Below are 20,144 nucleotides of genomic sequence, written 5' to 3' on the forward strand. Positions count from 1 at the left end.
TCTGTTATTAATATACAGGATCTGTTTCCTTATCTGCTCCCTGTTGCTACTGGTCAGCCTATAAAAAACACCTAGTAAACACACACCTTCCTGTTCCTAACCTCCACCTACAGAGACTCCGTAGACAGCCCCTCCATGGCTTCCACCTTTTCTGCAGCTGTGACTATCTCTGATCAACAGTGCCATGCCCCCACCTCTCTTGCCTCCCTCTGTCCTTTCTGAAACATCTAAAACCCCGCACTTGAAGTAACCATTCCTGTCCCTGAGCCATCCCAAGTCTCCATAATAGCCAACATATCATATCTCCAAGTACTAATCCATGCTCTAAGCTCATCCATTTTGTTCACAACACTCCTTGCGTTAAAATAGACACATCTCAAATCTTCCGTCTGAGTGCATCCCTTCTTTATCACCTCCCTATCCTCCCTTTCGCACTGTTTACAACCTTTCTCTATTCCCTCCTCTTCCCCAGTCTCTTCAGATCAGTTTCCACCCCCCAAAAATTCAGGTTTAAACTCTCTCCAGTAGCCTTAGTAAACATCCCCGCCAGGATATTGGTCCCCCTGGGATTCAAGTGCAACCCGTCCTTTTTGTACAGGTCACATCTGCCCCAAAAGAGGTCCCAATGATCCAGAAATCTGAATCCCTGCCCCCTGCTCCAATCCCTCAGCCATGCATTTAACCTCCACCTCATTCTGTTCCTATACTCCCTGTCGGGTGGCACAGGCAGTAATCCCGAGATTACTACCTTTGCGGTCCTACTTCTCAATTTCCTTCCTAAATCCCTGTAGTCTTTTTTCAGGACCTCTTTTCCTACCTATGTCATTGGTACCAATATGTACCACCACCTCTGGCTGTTCTCCCTCCCACTGCAGGATATCTTGGACGCAATCTGAAACATCCTGGACCCTGGCACCTGGGAGGCAAACTACCACCCGAGTTTCCTTCCTGCGTCCACAGAATCGTCTGTCTGACCCCCTGACTATAGAGTCCCCTATCACTACTGCCTTCCTCTTCCTTTCCCTACCCTTCTGAGCCACAGGGCCAGACTCTGTGCCAGAGGCACAGCCACTATCCTTCTCTCAGTTAGGCTGTCCCCCACAATAGTACTCAAACAGGAGTATTTAGTGTCAAGGGGTACAGCCACAGGGGTACTCTCTTCCCTTTCCCTCTCCTGACTGTGACCTACTTGTCCATCTCCCGTAACCCTGGTGTGACCACCTGCCTTTAACTCCTTTCCATCACCTCCTTGCTCTCCGTGACCAGGCGAAGGTCATCAAGTTGCATCTCCATTTCCCTAACCCAGTCCCTTAGGAGCTGCTTCGCAACACACCGGGTGCAGATATGACAGTCCGGGAGGCTGGGAGAGTCCAGGACCTCCCACATCCGACACCAAGCACAGAAAACTGGCCTGACACACAAACTACTTCCTTTCTGCAATTAACATAGTTAAACCTACCTCGCCGTGTCCCATTACTGCCTAAGCCCGTTGAGCCAAAGCTTTATCACTCTGCTGCCTCTCATTCCGCTGCCCGCTGGATATGGCAGTCTTCTTTTTAAACCTTTCCCGCTCTACTGGCTTACGTCACACGCATGCGCAGTCTTTTAACCCGAGTAGTAAAACTGCCTTCACTCTGGAAATCCTTAGCCATTTACCTGCAGCCTTCTTGCTCACTTTTGTATTTTGCGCCAAGAAGAAGAAATTCACATTTGAGCTACTCATGAAATAAAGAAAACAAGAGGCAAACTGCTCATTAAATACAGCACAGGTGCATTATATCACATTCTGCAGCAATCTCCCTCGCATTACCAAAGTACAGAAGAACATTTGTTGTGCACTAGAACTACCTGTGCCAATAGTTAAGCTGCTTAAATACTGCTAGTGACACTAAGCTGCAAGTTACCATGGTATTCCCTGGTCCAAATGTTATTATACCCTTGGTTCAATTATTATGAAAAAAATGCCTGGGTTGTGGTTAATTTGGAGCAAATGAGATCTGGGGGTGCTTTCATGGAAGTGAACTATGCAAGACTTAGTAAGGGTGTAGCAGAGGTTGAAAAGTAGATGGACACGGATTAAATTAATAGGTACAAGGATGAAAAAGAAGTTGAGGGTCATATTTTTTCACTCCACAAAGTGTTGGGGACTTGCACTGTCTGAAATTGGGGTGACAGGTGTGAGAGGTGGCAGCAGAAAGCCTCAGCATTAAATTACATAATGGAGATTTGACAGATATAACTGCTAAAGCATCAGGGCCAAAATATGGAATAAATTGACAGATTATTTTACATGTAGCATAGACATGACAGGCTGAAGTGTCTTCTTTGTTGTAAATTTCCAAGAAGAACTACAATCCTGAACTTCTTTCTCATCCTTGTACCAATTGTTTTGATCCATGTTCTTCAACTGCCCAAGATGCTGTATATCCTCACCAAATTATCTGCAGAATTATTCTCTTCACTAATGGCAACTAGGAGTTCAGCTTCTAAGCACATAAGTGATAGATATGATCTTCCAACCAAATTAAAAGCTTGCCCAGTGCCAGATTGTGTTGTAAACAATTGTGTAAGTCTCTTTGGGAACTTTTTGTGATGTACACTCAGTGGCCACCTTATTAGGCACACATGTACACCTGCTCATTATTGTAAATATGTAGTCAGCCAATTATGTAGCAACATAATGCATAAAAGCATGCATTTATAGTCAAGAAATTCAGTTATTGTTCTGATCAAACATCAGAATGGGGAAGAATGGTGATCTAACTGATTTTGATTGCGGAGTGATTGTTGGTGTTAGATGGGATGATTTGAGTATCTCGGAAACTGCTAATCGCCTGAGATTTTCATGGACAACAGTCTCTAGAGTTTACAGGGAGTGGTGTGGAAAACAAAATAAAACATCCAGTGAATGACAGCTCTGTGGGTAAAAATGCCTTGTTAATGAGAGGTGAGAGGAGAATGGCTAGAGTGTTTCAAGCTGACAGGAAGGTAACAGTAACTCAAATAACCAGTGTTACAACAGTGGTATGCAGAAGAGCATCTCTGAAGGCACAACACAATAGACAATAGGTGCAGGAGTAGGCCACTCAATCCTTCGAGCAAGCACGCCATTTAATGTGATCATGGCTGATCATCCACAATCAGTACCCCGTTCCTGCCTTCTCCCCATATCCCTTGACTCCACTATCTTTAAGAGCTCTATCTAACTCTTTCTTGAAAGCATCCAGAGAATTGGCCTCCACTGCCTTCTGAGGCACAGCATTCCATAGATCCACTACTCTCTGGGTGAAAAAGATTTTCCCTCAACTCCGTTCTAAATGGCCTACCCCTTATTCTTAAACTGTGGCCTCTGGTTCTGGACTCCCTCAACATCGGGAACATGTTTCTTGCCTGTCCAATCCCTTAATAATCTTATATGTTTCAATCAGAGCCCCTCTCATCCTTCTAAATTCCAGTGTATACCAGCCCAGTTGCTCCAATCTTTCCACATATGACAGTCCTGCCATCCCAGGAATTAACCTCGTGAACCTATGCTGCACTCCCTCAATAGCAAGAATGTCCTTCCTCAAATTTGGAGACCAAAACTGAACACAATAACTCCAGGTGTGGTCTCACCAGGGCCCTGTACAATTGCAGAAGGACCTCTTTGCTCCTATACTCAACTCCCCTTGTTATGAAGGCCAACATGCCATTAGCTTTCTTCACTGCCTGCTGTACCTGCATGCTTACTTTCAGTGACTGATGAACAAGAACACCTAGATCTTGTTGTACTTCCCCTTTTCCTAACCTGACACCATTCAGATAGTAATCTGCCAACCTGCTCTTGCCACCAAAGTGGATAACCTCATATTTATCCACATTAAACTGCATTTGCCATGCATCTGCCCACTCACCCAACCTGTCCAAGTCACCCTGCATTCTCCTAATATCCTCCTCATATTTCACCCTGCCACCCAGCTTTGTGTCATCTGCAAATTTGCCAATGTTACTTTTAATCCCTTCATCTAAATCATTAATGTATATTGAAAATAACTGTGATCCCAGCACCAAGCCTTGTGGTACCCCACTAGTCACTGCCTGCCATTCTGAAAGGGACTCGTTAATCCCTACTCTTTGTTTCCTGTCTGCCAACCAATTTTCTATCCATGTTAGTACCCTACCCCCAATACCATGTGCTCTAATTTTGCCCACTAATCTCCTATGTGGGACCTTATCAAAGGCTTTCTGGAAGTCCACGTACACTACATCCACTGGCTCTCCCTTGTCCATTTTCATAGTTACATCCTCAAAAAATCCCGGAAGATTAGTCAAGCATGATTTCCCCTTCGTAAGTCCATGCTGACTCGGACCGATCCTGTTACTGCTGTCCAAATGTGCCACTATTTCATCTTTTATAATTGACTCCAGCATCTTCCCCACCACTGATGTCAGGCTAACTGGTCTATAATTCCCTGTTTTCTCTCTCCCTCCTATCTTAAAAAGTGGGATAACATTAGCTATCCTCCAATCCTCAGGAACTGATCCTGAATCTATAGAACATTGGAAAATAATTACCAATTATCCACGATTTCTAGAGCCACCTCCTCAAGTACCCTGGGATGCAGACCATCAGGCCCTGGGGATTTATCAGCTTTCAGTCCCATCAGTCTACCCAACACCATTTTCTGCCAAATGTGAATTTCCTTCAGTCCCTCTGTTACCCTAGGTTGCCTGGTCACTGTTATATCTGGAAGATTGTCTGTGTCTTCCCTAGTGAAAACAGATCCAAAGTACCTGTTCAACTCATCTGCCATTTCCTTGTTCCCCATAATTAATTCACCCATTTCTGTCCACGGGCCCAACTTTGGTCTCAACTAATTTTTTCCTCTTCATATACCTAAAGAAGCTTTTACTATCCTTCTTTATATTCTTGGCTAGCTTACCTTCATACCTCATCTTTTCTCCCCGTATTGCCTTTTTAGTTATCTTCTGTTGCTCTTTAAAAGTTTCCCAGTCCTCTGGCTTTCCGAATCTTGAAGTGGATGGGCTTCAGCAGCAGAAAACCACAGCTGGTTCCATTCCTGTACCTAATAAGGTGGCCACTGAGTTTATGTGTGTGTTCTTTAAACTTCTCACTTATCTACATTTCAACTGAAATTAATAATGGTGGGACTTACTAATCAGTGACTGAAATTACCCAAACAAATAAAATACAAATTTACAATTATGTTCAATAGTTCAAATTCAAGTTGAAGATTACAGCAATGGACAAACATACCCAGGGTATAAATGCCATGAAAATTAGCTTTTTGCAGCAGTAGAGCTGTACACTATAAACATAACCAACATAAGCTCCATAAACTTAAATCAGCATTACACAACAAAATAAAGAAAAGCCACACCATGATATTAATGCAAGTTGAGAGAAATATAGTCTCAGGTAGAATCAGGGATTTTCAGGTCTTGCTGAGAATTTTTCAGATCATGAAAAGCATAAACAGAAACAGAATAAAAAGAAACAGTAAATGAAAAGGGGAAAAAACAATGCTGATTTTACTTAAAAAATTAAAAATACATTCCTACAGAGTGAAAACATAGTGACTTAGTTACCGTTGTTTCTAAATCTCTACAAACTTTCCAGCAAGTAACAATTCAAAACCCAAACATACCTGACATCAACTTCTCCACTGACGTGCATAGTAAAGGATCCATTTGGTTGTTTCACAGAGTATAGAAACTCTAGTAACTTTTCCCTAAAATTAGAAGAAGACATCACTGAGACCTAGTCTTGGAGAAATTGAATACGTGATTCAAGTTATTTTCTTTTACTTAAATTCTCAGTTATCTTGTTTGGTTTTTTTGGTTTGAAGTTTTCATTTGAAGCCTTTTTCGTCTTCTGAAGTACATTGCTTTGATAAAAAGAATGTTTGAATGCATCACTACAAATGTTCAATAATTGCTTTATTTACAACAGAGCAAGCATGGCATTTGTATTCAGAAATGGGGTAGTACTTGAAGTCAGATGCAAGTAAAGTTACCATTTACGGTAATTAAAAGGAATTAATTCATTTCTCTTGCAAAGGACAGCAGACTGGAAATCTGTTTGCTTGACTTAGTTGTACTCAAATATTCAAGTAATAAAATACCACGCTGAGAAACAGAATGTTACTTTACAATAAGTTTGAATCCTATTACACTTGAATCCCTACACCAAATGTATAAACTGGAACATTTTCCTTCACTGTCTCTCTCCAGCCATTTGTTGATGTTTGATAGTGAGAAAATGCTGGCAGCAGCAGTGAAGAACCAAGAGAAAAGGCGAGTGACTTGATTTCACAGAGAACCAAGGTTTAGAGCTCAACACAAACTTTTATTCCATCAAATCTATGACATACAATAATTTACAGAGTTCGAAAGATTTGTATTTGTTAGTATGATCACTGTGCAAAAAAGTATTGGTAGGAATGTTCTATCTTTAAAATATCATTGATTTAATATGGAGGGCATACAGAATACAAACTGGCATGTGCCAAGTAACAAAGGATAGGTCAAACATAATGAAAAATCTACATCTGACTCTGCTTGAAATAAAGCTGATGTAGGTTGGACTGAAAAAATTACTTGTGCTTCCAGTACAAGAAAACACATTTGAAACTTCAGATTATCCATGCCTGATTATACCATTCAGAATTATTGGCATGAACAGTTTGACAATGGCTCAAACATTCGTGCAACATTGAACTGTTCATGTTCATTTATTTACCCACCAAGTCTGCACTGACCATCTGTGTATCTACTCAGTACAACTTCCACAAAGCAGTGCTAACTTTATCAATGAGGCTTTTGCAGCAGAGGGCTTTCCTGACTTCATTAGTATTATGTAAGTCAACCAGAACAAGTTTTATCCAAAGTGCTGTGGAAATATAATTGTCAAAAATTGAATGCTTGAGCAAGACACAAACCTTGCCTTCCATAGCTATTTTTCTCCATTAAAATGAATGGAGTCACTGAACCTGCATCTGGTCTAACCTGGCACAAGTTCATTACACCAATTCCTTCACAGAAGTGTTGGTGAACTGTAAAGGGTTAGTGTTCCATCACACATCCTGCATGAAGAAAATTCCACAAAGTCTTAGGAAACATCACTGGGATGCTCAGAACTTTTGTATCCAAGTGGAACTGCCCTCATTCCTCATGAAAAGCATGCCCTGTGTACCAAAAATTACTTTTCCTCCATTTTTCTTTTCTGTGCTGCTTTTAGTTCTAATCATTGACGTACCTAGACATGTCGAGGTGTCTAGCAATAAAAGTAGTTTAAAGGAATTAGCAGCAATGATCACTGCTGATGTTGGAGAAAATGTATGTGTTGCACTGTAATCTCACAGGTTCATTCAGCATTTATGGGTGTTACTTCGTCTATTATTATGACTGAAAATGACATCAAATAACACTGTGAATGATTTTGCCAATTCACACAACAAAGTTGGTTTTGCCTGTCTGCAGATTTGAGAACATGGAGTAGTAGACAATATATTCAAAAGAATAAAACTCTGATAATTTGGCACACAATTGTTTGGTAATGCTGGATTAGCAGATTTCCTAAACTATACCATTTTATTTCTAGTAATAACACTATTAATAACACTATTCTTTTCTATTCAAAATGTATTTAAAGATATTATACAAAATTATAATAGCTTTTCGAATGAACCTAGAGAACGGACAGGAAGTGTGGAGAGTAAGGGGGCAAACACCAGGGCCTGATGTTAGAGGAAAGTATATCGAACATTACCTGGTGAGCCAGAGATCGAACCATTGACAGATAGTTAGATAGTGGAGTTTTATTATATCTGCTTGCCTAAAATTTACAGACAAGTTTAAATAGAGATTTATATGCCAAGTGCATTGATAGATGCATTTTCATTTCAAGGCTTTATTTGACCTTGCTTTATTATTAACAGTTATGTCTTTTACTGGAAAGACACAATTGCAATTCAGAAAGCTTAACAAGAGGCACATAGTTCCATGAAGTTTTGTAAAGCACTAGTCCTCTCTGTGGGATGTCAGTTTTATAAAATCAAATTTAAGTACGTGGCAGCTGTTTGTGATATTTTTCCTGGTACAGTGTCAAAAGCAGTACTCGCCTCTTAAGATCTGGCAGCATATTTTCAATACTTAGCTGCAAATTTTGCAAGAGCAACAATACCAGCAAGTGAAAATGCTTTAGAAAGTTGCTTCTCAAAGGGCACTGGAAGCAGGAACTTAGAATATTTTAAACACAGAGGTAGATAGATATCTGATCAGCAAGAGAGTTAACAGATGCCAGGAATATGAAATTATGTTAAATTGAAATCAGCCATTGTTTTATGAAGTGGAAGGGTGGGCTTGAGGTATCAAGTAAACTGAGCCTGTTCCTAATTCATTTGCATGTTGGACATATCTAAATAAAAGCAATGATAAACAGGTTTAGTGGAAGGCATTAATAATAAGATTAAAGCTCTTTATTTTCTTCTCATGGCTTATTCTTTCCTATTCAACTCATTACTAGATCAATACAACTATTTCATAAATACCACCCTAAAAAAAAGTTGAACAAGTGTTCAAAATAGATAAAATGTTAGTATGGAAATAAGATGGTAATCACAAATTTCTGGCATGATAGCAACTTGCACAAACAAGAATCACTAATGCAGCAAAATAACTCTAAGGTGTCTTCACAAATAGGTATAAAGGAACAGCCTGGAAAGGAAAGGTTAGGAGGAACAATATAAATGAACCTGTAAAAGCAATTTTCAAAGTTTGCAAAGTTGCACAGACCAGTGCAAGTGAGCAGCAGGCATCAGAAAATTCTTCCCCCAATAATGGGACAATAAAACACAAGATGGTGGAGTCATAAGGATAATAAATTTAGATGGAAAGGGCAATAAGAACAAGAAAAACAAAATATATTTATCACCAGTCAAAAACAGAAAACAGTCAAACATAATCCACAGGAAATTTTTTAGTCTTCAAATCATACATTATAACAAAAGAGAAATTAGAACCGAGTAACATAAAACTGTTTTAAGGAATGATAGTGTGAAGTGGCCTGGTGGAGAAGTCAGACTAGTGAATTTTGTCAAGAATGGGCAGGATAAGGCCAAAGATATTTAAACACAAAATTGCATAATCTTCAAATTGTAGAACCTAGCTGACTTGAGGAACTGCATCAGTGAATAATTTAGATGTGGGCAATGATTTTGAATTTAGTATATTGCTTTGAGCACGTTTGTATTATTTAAACAACTACCCTTCTTTTACCCTTCTTTCTTTTAACTGTATTTTAAATCAGGCAGTCCGGTTAGGTTGTAACTGGTTCTTTTATAACTAGCATTTGTCACTGTCCCTTACTAGCGCATTATAAAGTCTCAACATTACATCTTTGCTTTTATATTCTAGTTCTCTCAAAATTAATGCTAACATCGCGTTTACCTTCTTTACCTACAAATGAACCTTTAGGGAATCGTACACGAGGATGCTCAAGTACTTCTGCACCTCAGGTTTTTGAATTTACTCTCTATTTAGAAAACAGTCTACACTTGCGTTTCTTTCACCGAAGTGCATGACTATACACTTCCGTACACTATTCCATCTGCCACTTCTTTGCCCACGCTCCTAATCTAAGTCCTTTTGTAGCCTCTCTGCTTCTTCAAAACTACCTGCCCTTCCCTCTATCTTTATATTGTCCGTAAACTTGACCATAAAGCCACCAATTCTATCATCCAAATCACTGAAATATAAAGTAAAAAAAATAAGCTGTCCACTCACAGACCCCCCTGGAACATCACTACTTACCGGCAGCCAACCAGAAGAGGCTCCCTTTATTCCCACTCTTTGCCTCCTGCCAATCAGCCACTGCTTTATTCATACTAGTACCCTTGCTGTAACACGACAGGCTCTTGTTATTTTTTCTAAAGAATACCAACAGATTTATCAGGCAAGATGTTCCCTTAAGAAAACCATGCTATGGCCCATTTTATCATGTAGCTCCACGTTATCTCAAAACCACATTTTTAACAATTGACTCTAAGGTCTTCCCAACCACTGAGGTCATACTAACTGGCCTATAATTTCCTTTCTTCTGTCTCTCTCCTTTCTTGAAAAGTAGGGTGACATCTGCAAATTTCCAGTCCTCTGGAACACACCAGATCCAATGATTCTTAAAAGATCATTACTAATGCCTCTACAATCTCTTCATCCACCTCTTTCAGAACTTTGGGGTATACACCATCTGGTCCAGGTGACTTATCTACCTTCAGACCTTTCAGTTTCCCCAAGCACCTTCTCCTTAGTAATGGCAACTTCACACATTTCAGCCCTCCGACAATCTCAAGCTTCTGCCATACTGCTAGTGTCTTCCACAGTGAAGCCTGGTGCAAAATTCAGTTTGTCCACCATTTTCTTGCCCCCCATTACTACCTCTCCTGCGTCATTTTCCAGCAGTTCGATATCTACTCTCGCCTCTTTTTTTAAACATTTTATATATCTGAAGAAACTTTTGTATCCTCTTTAACATTATGCCTACCTGCATATTCCATTGTTTCCTTCTTTATGACATTTTTTAGTTGCCTTCTGTTGGTTTTTAAAAGATTTCCAGTGCTCTAACTTCCCACTAATTTTTGTTCTATTAAACGCCCCCTCTTTGGCTTTGATTTCTCGTCAGCCTTGGTTGCATCATCCTGCCTTTAGAATACTACTTCTTTTGGATATATCTATCTACACCTTCCAAATTGCTCCCAGAAATTCCAGCCATTGCTTTTTGCCATCATCCCTGCCAGTGTTCCTTCCAAACAATTTTGGACAGCTCCTCTCTCATGCCTTTGTAATTTCCTTTACTCCACTATAATCCTGATACATCTGGCTTTAGCTTCTCCTTCTCAAATTGCAGGGTGAATTCTATCATAACCCTAAGGAATCTGGAGGGTTCCTTTATCTTAAGCTCTTGAACCAATCCAAAATAGCTGATCCTCTTGTGGGTTCTACTATGAACTGCTCCACAAAGCCATCACATAGGCATTCTACAAATTTCCCCTCTTGGGATCCCGCAGCAACCTGATTTTCCCAATTTATGTGCTTATTGAAATCCCCCATGACTACTGAAACACTGCCCTTCTGACATGCATTTTCTATCTCCCATTGCAGTCTGAAGGCCACATCTTTACTATCATTTGGAGATCTGTATATAACACCCATCAGAGTCTTTTTACCCATCCAGTTTCTCAGCTCTACCCACAATGATTCTACACCTTCCAATCCTATGCACCTTTTCCAAAAATTTGTTTTTCTAAAATCAACAGATACACCCCACCACCTCGGCCTCCCTGCCTGTCCTGTGGGAGGCAGCAGAAAGGAAACTATAGACTTGTTAGCCTGACATCAATGGTTGGAATCAATTATTAGGGATGAGATTATGGTGTATCTGGAGGCACATGACAAGATAGGCCAAAGCCCGCATTGCTTCCTGAAAGAAAATCCTGCCTGACTAATCTACTGCAATTTTTTGAGGAAATTATAAGCAGGATAATGAAAAGAGATGCAGTAAAAGGGAGTCCTTGTGCAGGATACCCTAAAGGTTAACCTCCAGGTTGAGTTGGTGGTGAAGAAGGTGAATACAATGTTGGTATTCATTTTTTGAGGTAGAGAATATAAGAGCAGGGATATGATGTTGAGGCTCTACAAAGCACTGGTGAGACCACACTTGGAATATTGTGTGCAGTTTCAGGCTCCTTATTTTAGAAAGGATATACTGACATTGGAGAGGGTTCAGAGAAGATTCACAAGAATGATTTCAGGAATGAAAGAGTTACCATATGAGGAACGTCTGGTAGCTCTTGGGCTGTATTCTCTGGAGTTCAGGAGAATGAGAGGGAATCTCATAAACATTCCAAATGTTAAAAGGCATGAACAGGTTAGATATGGCAAAGTTATTTCCCATGGTAGGGGATTCTAGTTCAAGAGGCACAACTTCAGGATTGAAGGACGTCCATTTAGAACAGAGATGCAGAGAAATTACTTTAGTCAGAGGGTGGTAAATCTGTGGAATTTGTTGCCAAAAGCGGCTGTGGAGACCAAGTCATTGGTTGTATTTAAGGAAGAGATAGATAGGTTCTTGATTAGCCAGGACATCAAAAGGTATGGGGAGAAGGCAGGGGACTGGGGATGACTGGAAGAATTGATCAGCCCATGATTGAATGGCAGAGCAGATTCAATGGGCCGAATGGCCTACTTCTGCTTCTATATCTTATGGTCTTAACACCTTCAGTCCCGTATTCATCAAATTCAAGTCAACTTTTATCGTCATTTCGACCATAACTGCTGGTACAGTGCATAGTTCCACAGTACAAAAAAACTAGACTGAACTACATAATAATAAAAAAAAAACAGAAGAAGCTACACTAGACTACAGACCTATACTGGACTGCATAAAGTGCACAAAAAACAGTGCAGGCATTACAATAAATAATAAACAGAACAGTAGGGCAAGGTGTCAGTCCAGGCTTCAGGTATTGAGGAGTCTGATAGCTTGGGGGAAGAAACTGTTACATAGTCTGGTTGTGAGAGCCCGAATGCTTCGGAGCCTTTTCCCAGACGGCAGGAGGGAGAAGAGATTGTATGAGGGGTGCATGGGGTCCTTCATAATGCTGTTTCATCACCCTTTTCAATTTTGTCCCCCTTTTACATCGCAGCTCATCCCGTTCACTGCATTTTTGCCCTATCATCAGTCTCTCCTGCCTCCAAGAGGACCATAACCTTGTCATGTCTTGGAGGTTTGTGTGCCTTAGTGACCTGGAGAGCTATGTTGGCTGGAGTCAGAGTCTTATGCTTTGGCTTTTGGTAGGATGACCCATGCCTAATAGGTCAAAGGGTAGAGGCCAGACTAAGTGTAGTTCAGGGCAAACATACCTGACTAGTAAAACAAAATTGTTATGGAAGCAGCATGAAGAATCCTTCTATATCTGAGTGTAATGGTATTCCTGAGTCTCCACCTGGGACTTGGATGAATGACAATAGAGAATACTGAGAGGAAGCTACTGCCATGATGAAGGAAGCCCTGAACACCACCAGAGATGGAGGACCTTCATCTATACCCCAAACCCCTAAACACCAGCGGTGTCACAGGCAGTAAGTATCAATCTCTCCTTGCTAGTAGCCTCACTACACGCTGCCTCTGTCTGTAAACTAACTACCTTGTCTTCAGCCCTATCTCTCCGTTTCCCACTCCCCTGCCAAATTAGTTTAAACCTTCCCGAATGGCTCCAGCAAATTTGCCTGCTAGGATATTGGTTCCCACTTGGGGTCAGATGCAACCCGTTCCTTTTGTATAGATTATACCTTTCCCAGAAGAGATCCCAATGATCCAGAAATCTGAAGCTCTGCCCCCTGCAGCATCTGCCAAATCATCCTACTCTTACCCCCAATGGTGCATGGCATGGGCAAGTAATCCAGAGATTACTGGAATTGATGGTTTTCTGACAAAGCAATGCAATTGCAGCAAGTCTTAGATAAATTGGAAAGAATGGCAAAAAAGTGGCTGATGGAATACAGTGTTGGGAAATGTACAATAATGCATTCTGGCAAAAGGAACAATGGGGCAGAGTATTATCTAAATGGGAAGAAAGTTCAAACATCAGAAGTGCAGAGGGACTTTGAAGTCCTTGTGTAAGACTCCCAGAAGGGCACCATATGTCCGAAAGGATGTGTTGTAGTTGGAGAGAGTCCAGAGGAGGTTCACAAGGACGATTCCAGGAATGAATGGAGTTAACATACGAGGAGTGTTTGGCGGCTTTGGGCCTGTGCTCACTGTAATTTAGAAGAATGCAGGTGGGGTGGGGGGGAATCTCATTAAACCTACAGAATGTTGAAGTGACTAGATACAGTGGATGTGCAGAAGATGTTTCCTCTTGTGGAGGTACCCAGAACTAGAAGGCACAGCCTCAAAATTGAGGGGCAACCATTTAGAAAAGAGCAAGGAGGAACTGAGACTAGCACTAGGGGACATAGCCTTAAGATTTGGGGGAGTAGATTTAGAATGGAGAGGAGGAGGAACTGCTTTTCCCAAAGAGTGGTGAAACTGTGTAATTCTCTGTCCGATGAAGCAGTAGAGGCTACCTCAGTAAATATATCTGAAACAAGGTTGGATAGATTTTTGCATAATTAGGGAATTAAGGGCTATAGGGAAAAGGCAGATAGGTGGAGATGAATCGATGGCCGGATCAGCCATGATCTTATTGAATGGCGGAGCTGGCTCAATGGGCCAGATGGCCTACTCCTATTTCTTATGTTTTTTTCTAGCCAGAGAGTAGTGAATCTGTGGAATGCTCTGCCACAGGCTGCGGTAGAGGCCAAGCCTGTGGGTATATTTAAGGTAGAAGTTGATCATTTCCCTGATTGGTCAGGGCATCAAAGGGTATGACGTGAAGGTAGGTGTATGGAGTTGAGTGGGATCTGGGATCAGCCGTGATGGCATGGTGGAGTAGGCTTGATGGGTTGAACAGCCCAATTCTACTCCTCTGTCTTATGGTCTTACCCTGTAGGTCCTGCTTTTCAGCTTTCTACTTGGCTCCCTAAAAATTCTCTTCAGGATCTCCTCACCTTTCCTAGCAGGTCATTTGTGCCAAAATATACCAAGACTGCTCACCCCTCCTCTTTAGAATGCTGTGTATCTGAACTGAGACAGCTCTGACCTTGGCACCTGAGACGCAACACACCATCTGGGTATCTCTACTGCACCCACAGAATCTCATCTCTATTCCTCTGCCTATGGAATCTCTTATCGCCACTGCAGTCCTCTTCACCTCTGTTCTCTTCTGAGCCACAGCACAGGACTCATTGCTGCGGTCTCTTTCCCTCCTCCCACCCCCGCCAAACAATATCTAAATTGGTATACTTATTATTGAGGGGAATGGCTACAGAGGTACTCTGCATTGGTTGCTCATTTCTTTTCCTTCTCCTGACAGTCATCCCATTCCCTGCCTCTTGCAAACTAGGGGTGACTACCTCCTGCAGCTTGTATCCATCATCTCCTTCACCTCCCATATGAGTTGAAGGTCACTGAGCTGCACCTGGCACAGATGCAGTTACTTGGGAGGCTGGATGTCTCCCAGAATTCCCACACCTCACACAGAACAAAACACAGACCCTAGAGCCATTCTCTCTGCACTAACTTTGCCCTAACAGACAAGGAATGAAGAATAAAGAAGGAACTTACCAGATACTTACCTCACCCAAGCCTGATGAGCCAAAGCCTGGCATACTCACACAATGGCCTTGCCCCTGCCTTATTTTTATTTTATTTATCTACCTTATTTGCCCTTTCTAATGAATCCCATTCACTGATTGGGTGCTGTCCAATTCTGAAATTCATGTGGAGAACATACAGACCCTTACAGGCAGCGGCTGGAATTGAACCCTGACCTCTGATCGCTGGTGCTGTAAAGCACTGCATTAACCACAACTCTACCGTGCTGCCTTCACAAATAGGCAACCTCCAAAAAGCTTTACATCACTGACATCAGAGCAGGTTATAAATTTCACATTTCAAGCACATAGCTTTGAGGCAAAGCTTTCCAAAACATTCTTACTTCCTAGAATTGTGCTGAAATATCTTTGGTCTCATCTCTCTATTCTTATCAAACTTCACTAGTCCCAAGACTTTTAGCATCATTCCCCTCTTGAATCAACTTAAAGCTTAAAGTGAGGTTTTTGTATTCTCATGAAATTTAATATATTTTTCAAGGTTACTGGTCATTTTAAAAAAACACCCAATTCCTAGATCGCTCTCCAGAATACAAAGTTCATCAGAATAATGGTTGAACAAAATGGAGTAACGTTTAATGATAGAACAATAGGATTTATTGTTCACCCTTTACTAGCAGCTTCTGTGTCAAGTCACATGCTAGTCTAGCAGAAACAAGTACTTATCTGCAAAACAATTCATCCCTGACAAAAGAGCACATTCAAATCCTAGTATTTTACTTGAAATCAAATCGAAACATTGCAAACTGTGAAGACAATTCCATTAATAATCCTAAATATCACAGTCAACAATTTCACAAGTAATGTATTTAAAAACGATTACAATGTCTTTGGTCACATGCAGGATCAGCTTAGTCAGTTGAGTGATCAAGTTACAAAATTAGTGATGTGAAACTCAGTTATGGATACTGCATTAAAAGTGTTAAGAAGTTTTACCTTTGAAGGATAAAATATATTTAGAATTGAGATTTGTCCTTTCCTGCAAAAATATACCCTCCCTAACCCCAGTTTATTCTGCATTTTTGTGTAGCCATATCAACAATATCTTGTAGCTATTGATCTAACGAGTGATCAATCAACAGCTTACTGCTAACCTAAGCATTCAAATTGCTCAGCCTTATGCATGAATGTTGCTTAGATCATCCAAAGCACCACAAATGCTGATTACTGCTTGGGATTATAAAACCATTAAGACTATAAGGCATCCTTTCTTAGATGCTTTCTTAGTATGGTGAGCAGTATTGTGCTTCTAATCTAAGAAAGGATTTGCCAGCATTAGAGAGGGCCCAAAGGAGGTTCACAAAAATTATCCCGGGAATGGAAGGGTTAATGTGTGAGGACTGATTGATGGCAGCACTGGACCTGTACTCACTGGAAGAATGGGTGGGGGGAAAGGAATCTCCTTGAAACCCATTAAGAACATAAAAAATAGGAGCAGGACCTTGTCTTAAATATATTTACTGAAGTAGCCTCCACAGATTCACCACTCTTTGGGAAAGTAGTTCCGCCTCGTCTCCAACCTAAATATACTCCCCCCGAATCTTGAGGCTATGTCCCTTAGCTCTGGTCTCACCCTCCAGTGGAAGTAACTTCCCTGCTGGTATCTTATCTATCCCTTTCAAATTTTATATGTTTCCATAAGATCTCTCATCCTTTTGAATTCCAGCAAGTATAATCCCAGGCAACTCAATCTCTCATGATAGTCTAACACCCTCATCTCTGGAATCAACCTGGTGAACCAGCTCTGCACTGCCTGCAAAGCCAATATATCCTTCTTCAAGTAAGGAGGCCAGAAATGCATGCAGTGCTCCAGATGTGGTCTCACAGTTGCAGTACAATCTCCCTGCTCTTAAATTCAACACCTCTAGCAATGAAGACCAACATTCCATTTGCCTTCTTGATAGCCTGCTGCACTTGCAAACCAACCTTTTGCGATTCATGCACAAGTACTCCCAAATCCCTCTACACAGCAGCATGCTGCAATTTTTTACCATTTAAATAATCTGATCTTCCATTTTTCTTTCCAAAGTGAATGACCTCACATTTACCAACATTGTACTCCTTCTGCCAGACACTTGCCCACTCACTTAACCTATCTACGTCTCTCTGCAGACTCTCCGTATCCTTTGCACAATTTGTTTTTCCACTCAATTTAGTATCAGCAAACTTAAGATATACTACACACGGTCCCCTCTTCCAGATTGTTAATGTATATTATGAACAGTAATTGCTCACCACTGATTGCCAACCAGAGAAACATGCATGTAACTCAACTCTTTGCTTTCTACTGGTTAACGAATCCCCTGTCCATGCTAATACATCAACTCTAACTCTGGGCATCTTATCTTTTGGATAAGTCTATTATGTGGCACCTTATCAAACGCTTTCTGGAAATCCAAGTAAATAATGTCCATCTGTTCCCCTCCAATGACTGTGCTCATTATATCCTTAAAGAACTCCAGTAAGTTTTTCAAACTGGACCTGCCTTTGCTGAATCCATGTTGCGTCTGCCTGATAGATCCATTTCTTTCCAGATACCTCGCTATTTCTTCTTTAATGATAATTTCAAGCTGTTAGAGTGGTTTTTGGGTTTAGGACATATACATTTAGCAATTGACTTTGATTAACAGTCTTCACATCTGAAAATGTATTGTGGATTTAATTTGGAGTGCAGCTCTGAACAATGGGTTCCTAAAAGCTGTGAATCCTAGACAAGGCAATGCTGATTAAAATTCACTTGGATGTCTGTGGTGTGGATGCGAATCAGGCGTGATGGTTGTATGTTATCTCAAAAAAAGCGTTGTCCATACATTGTAAACATGGAGTTATCCTTTGATGTTTGGCACATAAAATATCGAGCCTAACATTGGGCAGCCAGACCTTTCGACCGAAAGTGTCTCTGTATGATGCCTGCAGTACCTTGTTTTGTCGAATAAAGAAACTGCTTTGTATCTACCAGTACTTTTCTCCGGTGTCTTAATTCACGCAACAACTCAAGCACTTTCCCAACTACGGATGTTAAACTAACTGGCCTGTAGTCACCTGCCTTTTGCCTACATCCATTTTTGAACAGTGGCGTGACATTTGCCTTCTTCCAGTCTGCTGTGACCTGCCCAGAGTCCACAGAATTTTGATAAATCATCACCAAAGCCTCTACTATAACCTCTGCCATTTCTTTCAGTACCCTGAGATGCATTCCATATTGAAAGGCCTAGACAGCGTGGATCTGGAGGTGTTTCCTATAGTAGGGGAGTCTAGGACCAGAGGGCACAGCCTCAGAACAGAAGAATGTCGTAGTACAACAGAAATGAGGAGGGATTTCTTTAGCCAAAGGGTGGTGGATCTGTGAAATCTGTTGTCACAGATGGCTGTGGAGGTCAAGTCATCGGATATATTTAAAGCAGAGGTTGACAGTTTCTCGATTAGCAAGAGTTTCAAAGGTTATGAGGAGAAGGTGAGTGAATGAGGTTGAGAGAGATAATAAATCAGCCATGATAGAATGGTGGAACAAACCCGATAGGCCAAATGGCCTAATTCTGCTCCTATACTTTGTGATCTTATAAGAGGCCCAAAACTGCAAACAATACTCCATTTGTGGTCTGACCAATGCCTTATAAAGCATCAGCATTATAGCTTTGCTTTTATACTCTTGTCCTATTGAAATACTGCTAACATTGCATTTGCTTTTCTTACCACTGAATCAAACTTCAAGTTAAAACTAGAGAATTCTACGAGGACTCCCAAGTGGCTTTGCACATTATTTCTGAACTTGCTCCCCAATTAGAAAATAATTTATGTCTTTATTCTTTTTACTGAAGTGCATGACCACAGATTTCCCTATGCTGTATTCCATCTGCCACTTTTTTTGCCCAATCTCCTAAGCTGTCTAAGTCCATCTTCAACACCAACTGCCACCCCACTTACCTTTGTATTGTCTGCAAACTTGACCAGAAAGCCGTCACTTCCGCCATCTGAATCATTGACATATTATTGAAAAGAAGGGGTCTCAACACAAATCCCAGTGAAACACCGCTAGTCACTGGCAGGCAACCAGAAAAAGTCCCTTTTATTCCCTCTTGTCGCCTCCTGCCAATCAACCAACCTTTTATCCATGACAGTAACTTTACTGTAATATTATGGGCTCTTATCTTGTTTGGTACCCTCATGTGAAGTAACTTGTCAAAGACTTCTGAAAATCTAAGTAAGCAACACCCACTGATTTGTCTGTCTTGTCTGTTCTTTCTTAAAATAATTCCAATAGATTTGTAAGACAAGATTTCCCCTTAAGGAAACCATGTTGAATTTGGTCTATTTTATCATGTGTCTCTAAATACTCTGAAACCTTCTCCTTACCAATGGATTCCAACATCTTCCCAACCACTGAAGTCAGGCTGGCTGACCTATAATCTCCTGTCTTTTGCCGTCTTTCCTTCCTTCTGAAAGAGTGGAGTGACATTTGCAATTTTCCAGTCCTTTGGAACCATTTCAGAATCAAGTGATCCTTGAAAGATCACTACTAATGCCTCCAGAAGCTCTTCAGCTACCTCTTTCAGAACTCAGGAGTGTAGTTCATCTGGTCCAGGTGACTTATCCCTTAGACCTTTTGGCATCCCAAGCATCTTCTGCTTAGTAGTAGCAACTACGCTCACGTCTGGCCCCTGACACTCTCAAATTTCTGGCATACTGCTGTTCTCTTCCACAATGAAGACTGATGCAAAATAATTATTGTTTGTCTGCCATTTCTTTGTCCCTCATGACTACTTCTCTCCAGTTTCATTTTCCAATGGTCTAATATCCATTATCATCTCTATTTTACTTTTGAAATTTCTGAAAAAGCTTTGTGTGTCTCTTATCTTGTCTAGCTTACTTCG

General features: G+C 41.0%; 1 protein-coding gene across 1 annotated transcript in view; it reads right to left on the reverse strand.

The window, feature by feature from the left end:
- fntb (farnesyltransferase, CAAX box, subunit beta) overlaps window positions 1-20,144 on the reverse strand; it is an 85,683-nt gene that overhangs the window by 23,508 nt on the left and 42,031 nt on the right. The window contains exon 6 of the mRNA XM_073040202.1: window positions 5,649-5,732. Within this exon, the coding sequence (XP_072896303.1) occupies window positions 5,649-5,732 (84 nt within the window). The remainder of the gene's footprint in view (window positions 1-5,648; window positions 5,733-20,144) is intronic.

The sequence above is a fragment of the Hemitrygon akajei genome, chromosome 3, assembly GCF_048418815.1.
Source record: "Hemitrygon akajei chromosome 3, sHemAka1.3, whole genome shotgun sequence".
Classification (NCBI taxonomy): Eukaryota; Metazoa; Chordata; class Chondrichthyes; order Myliobatiformes; family Dasyatidae; genus Hemitrygon; species Hemitrygon akajei.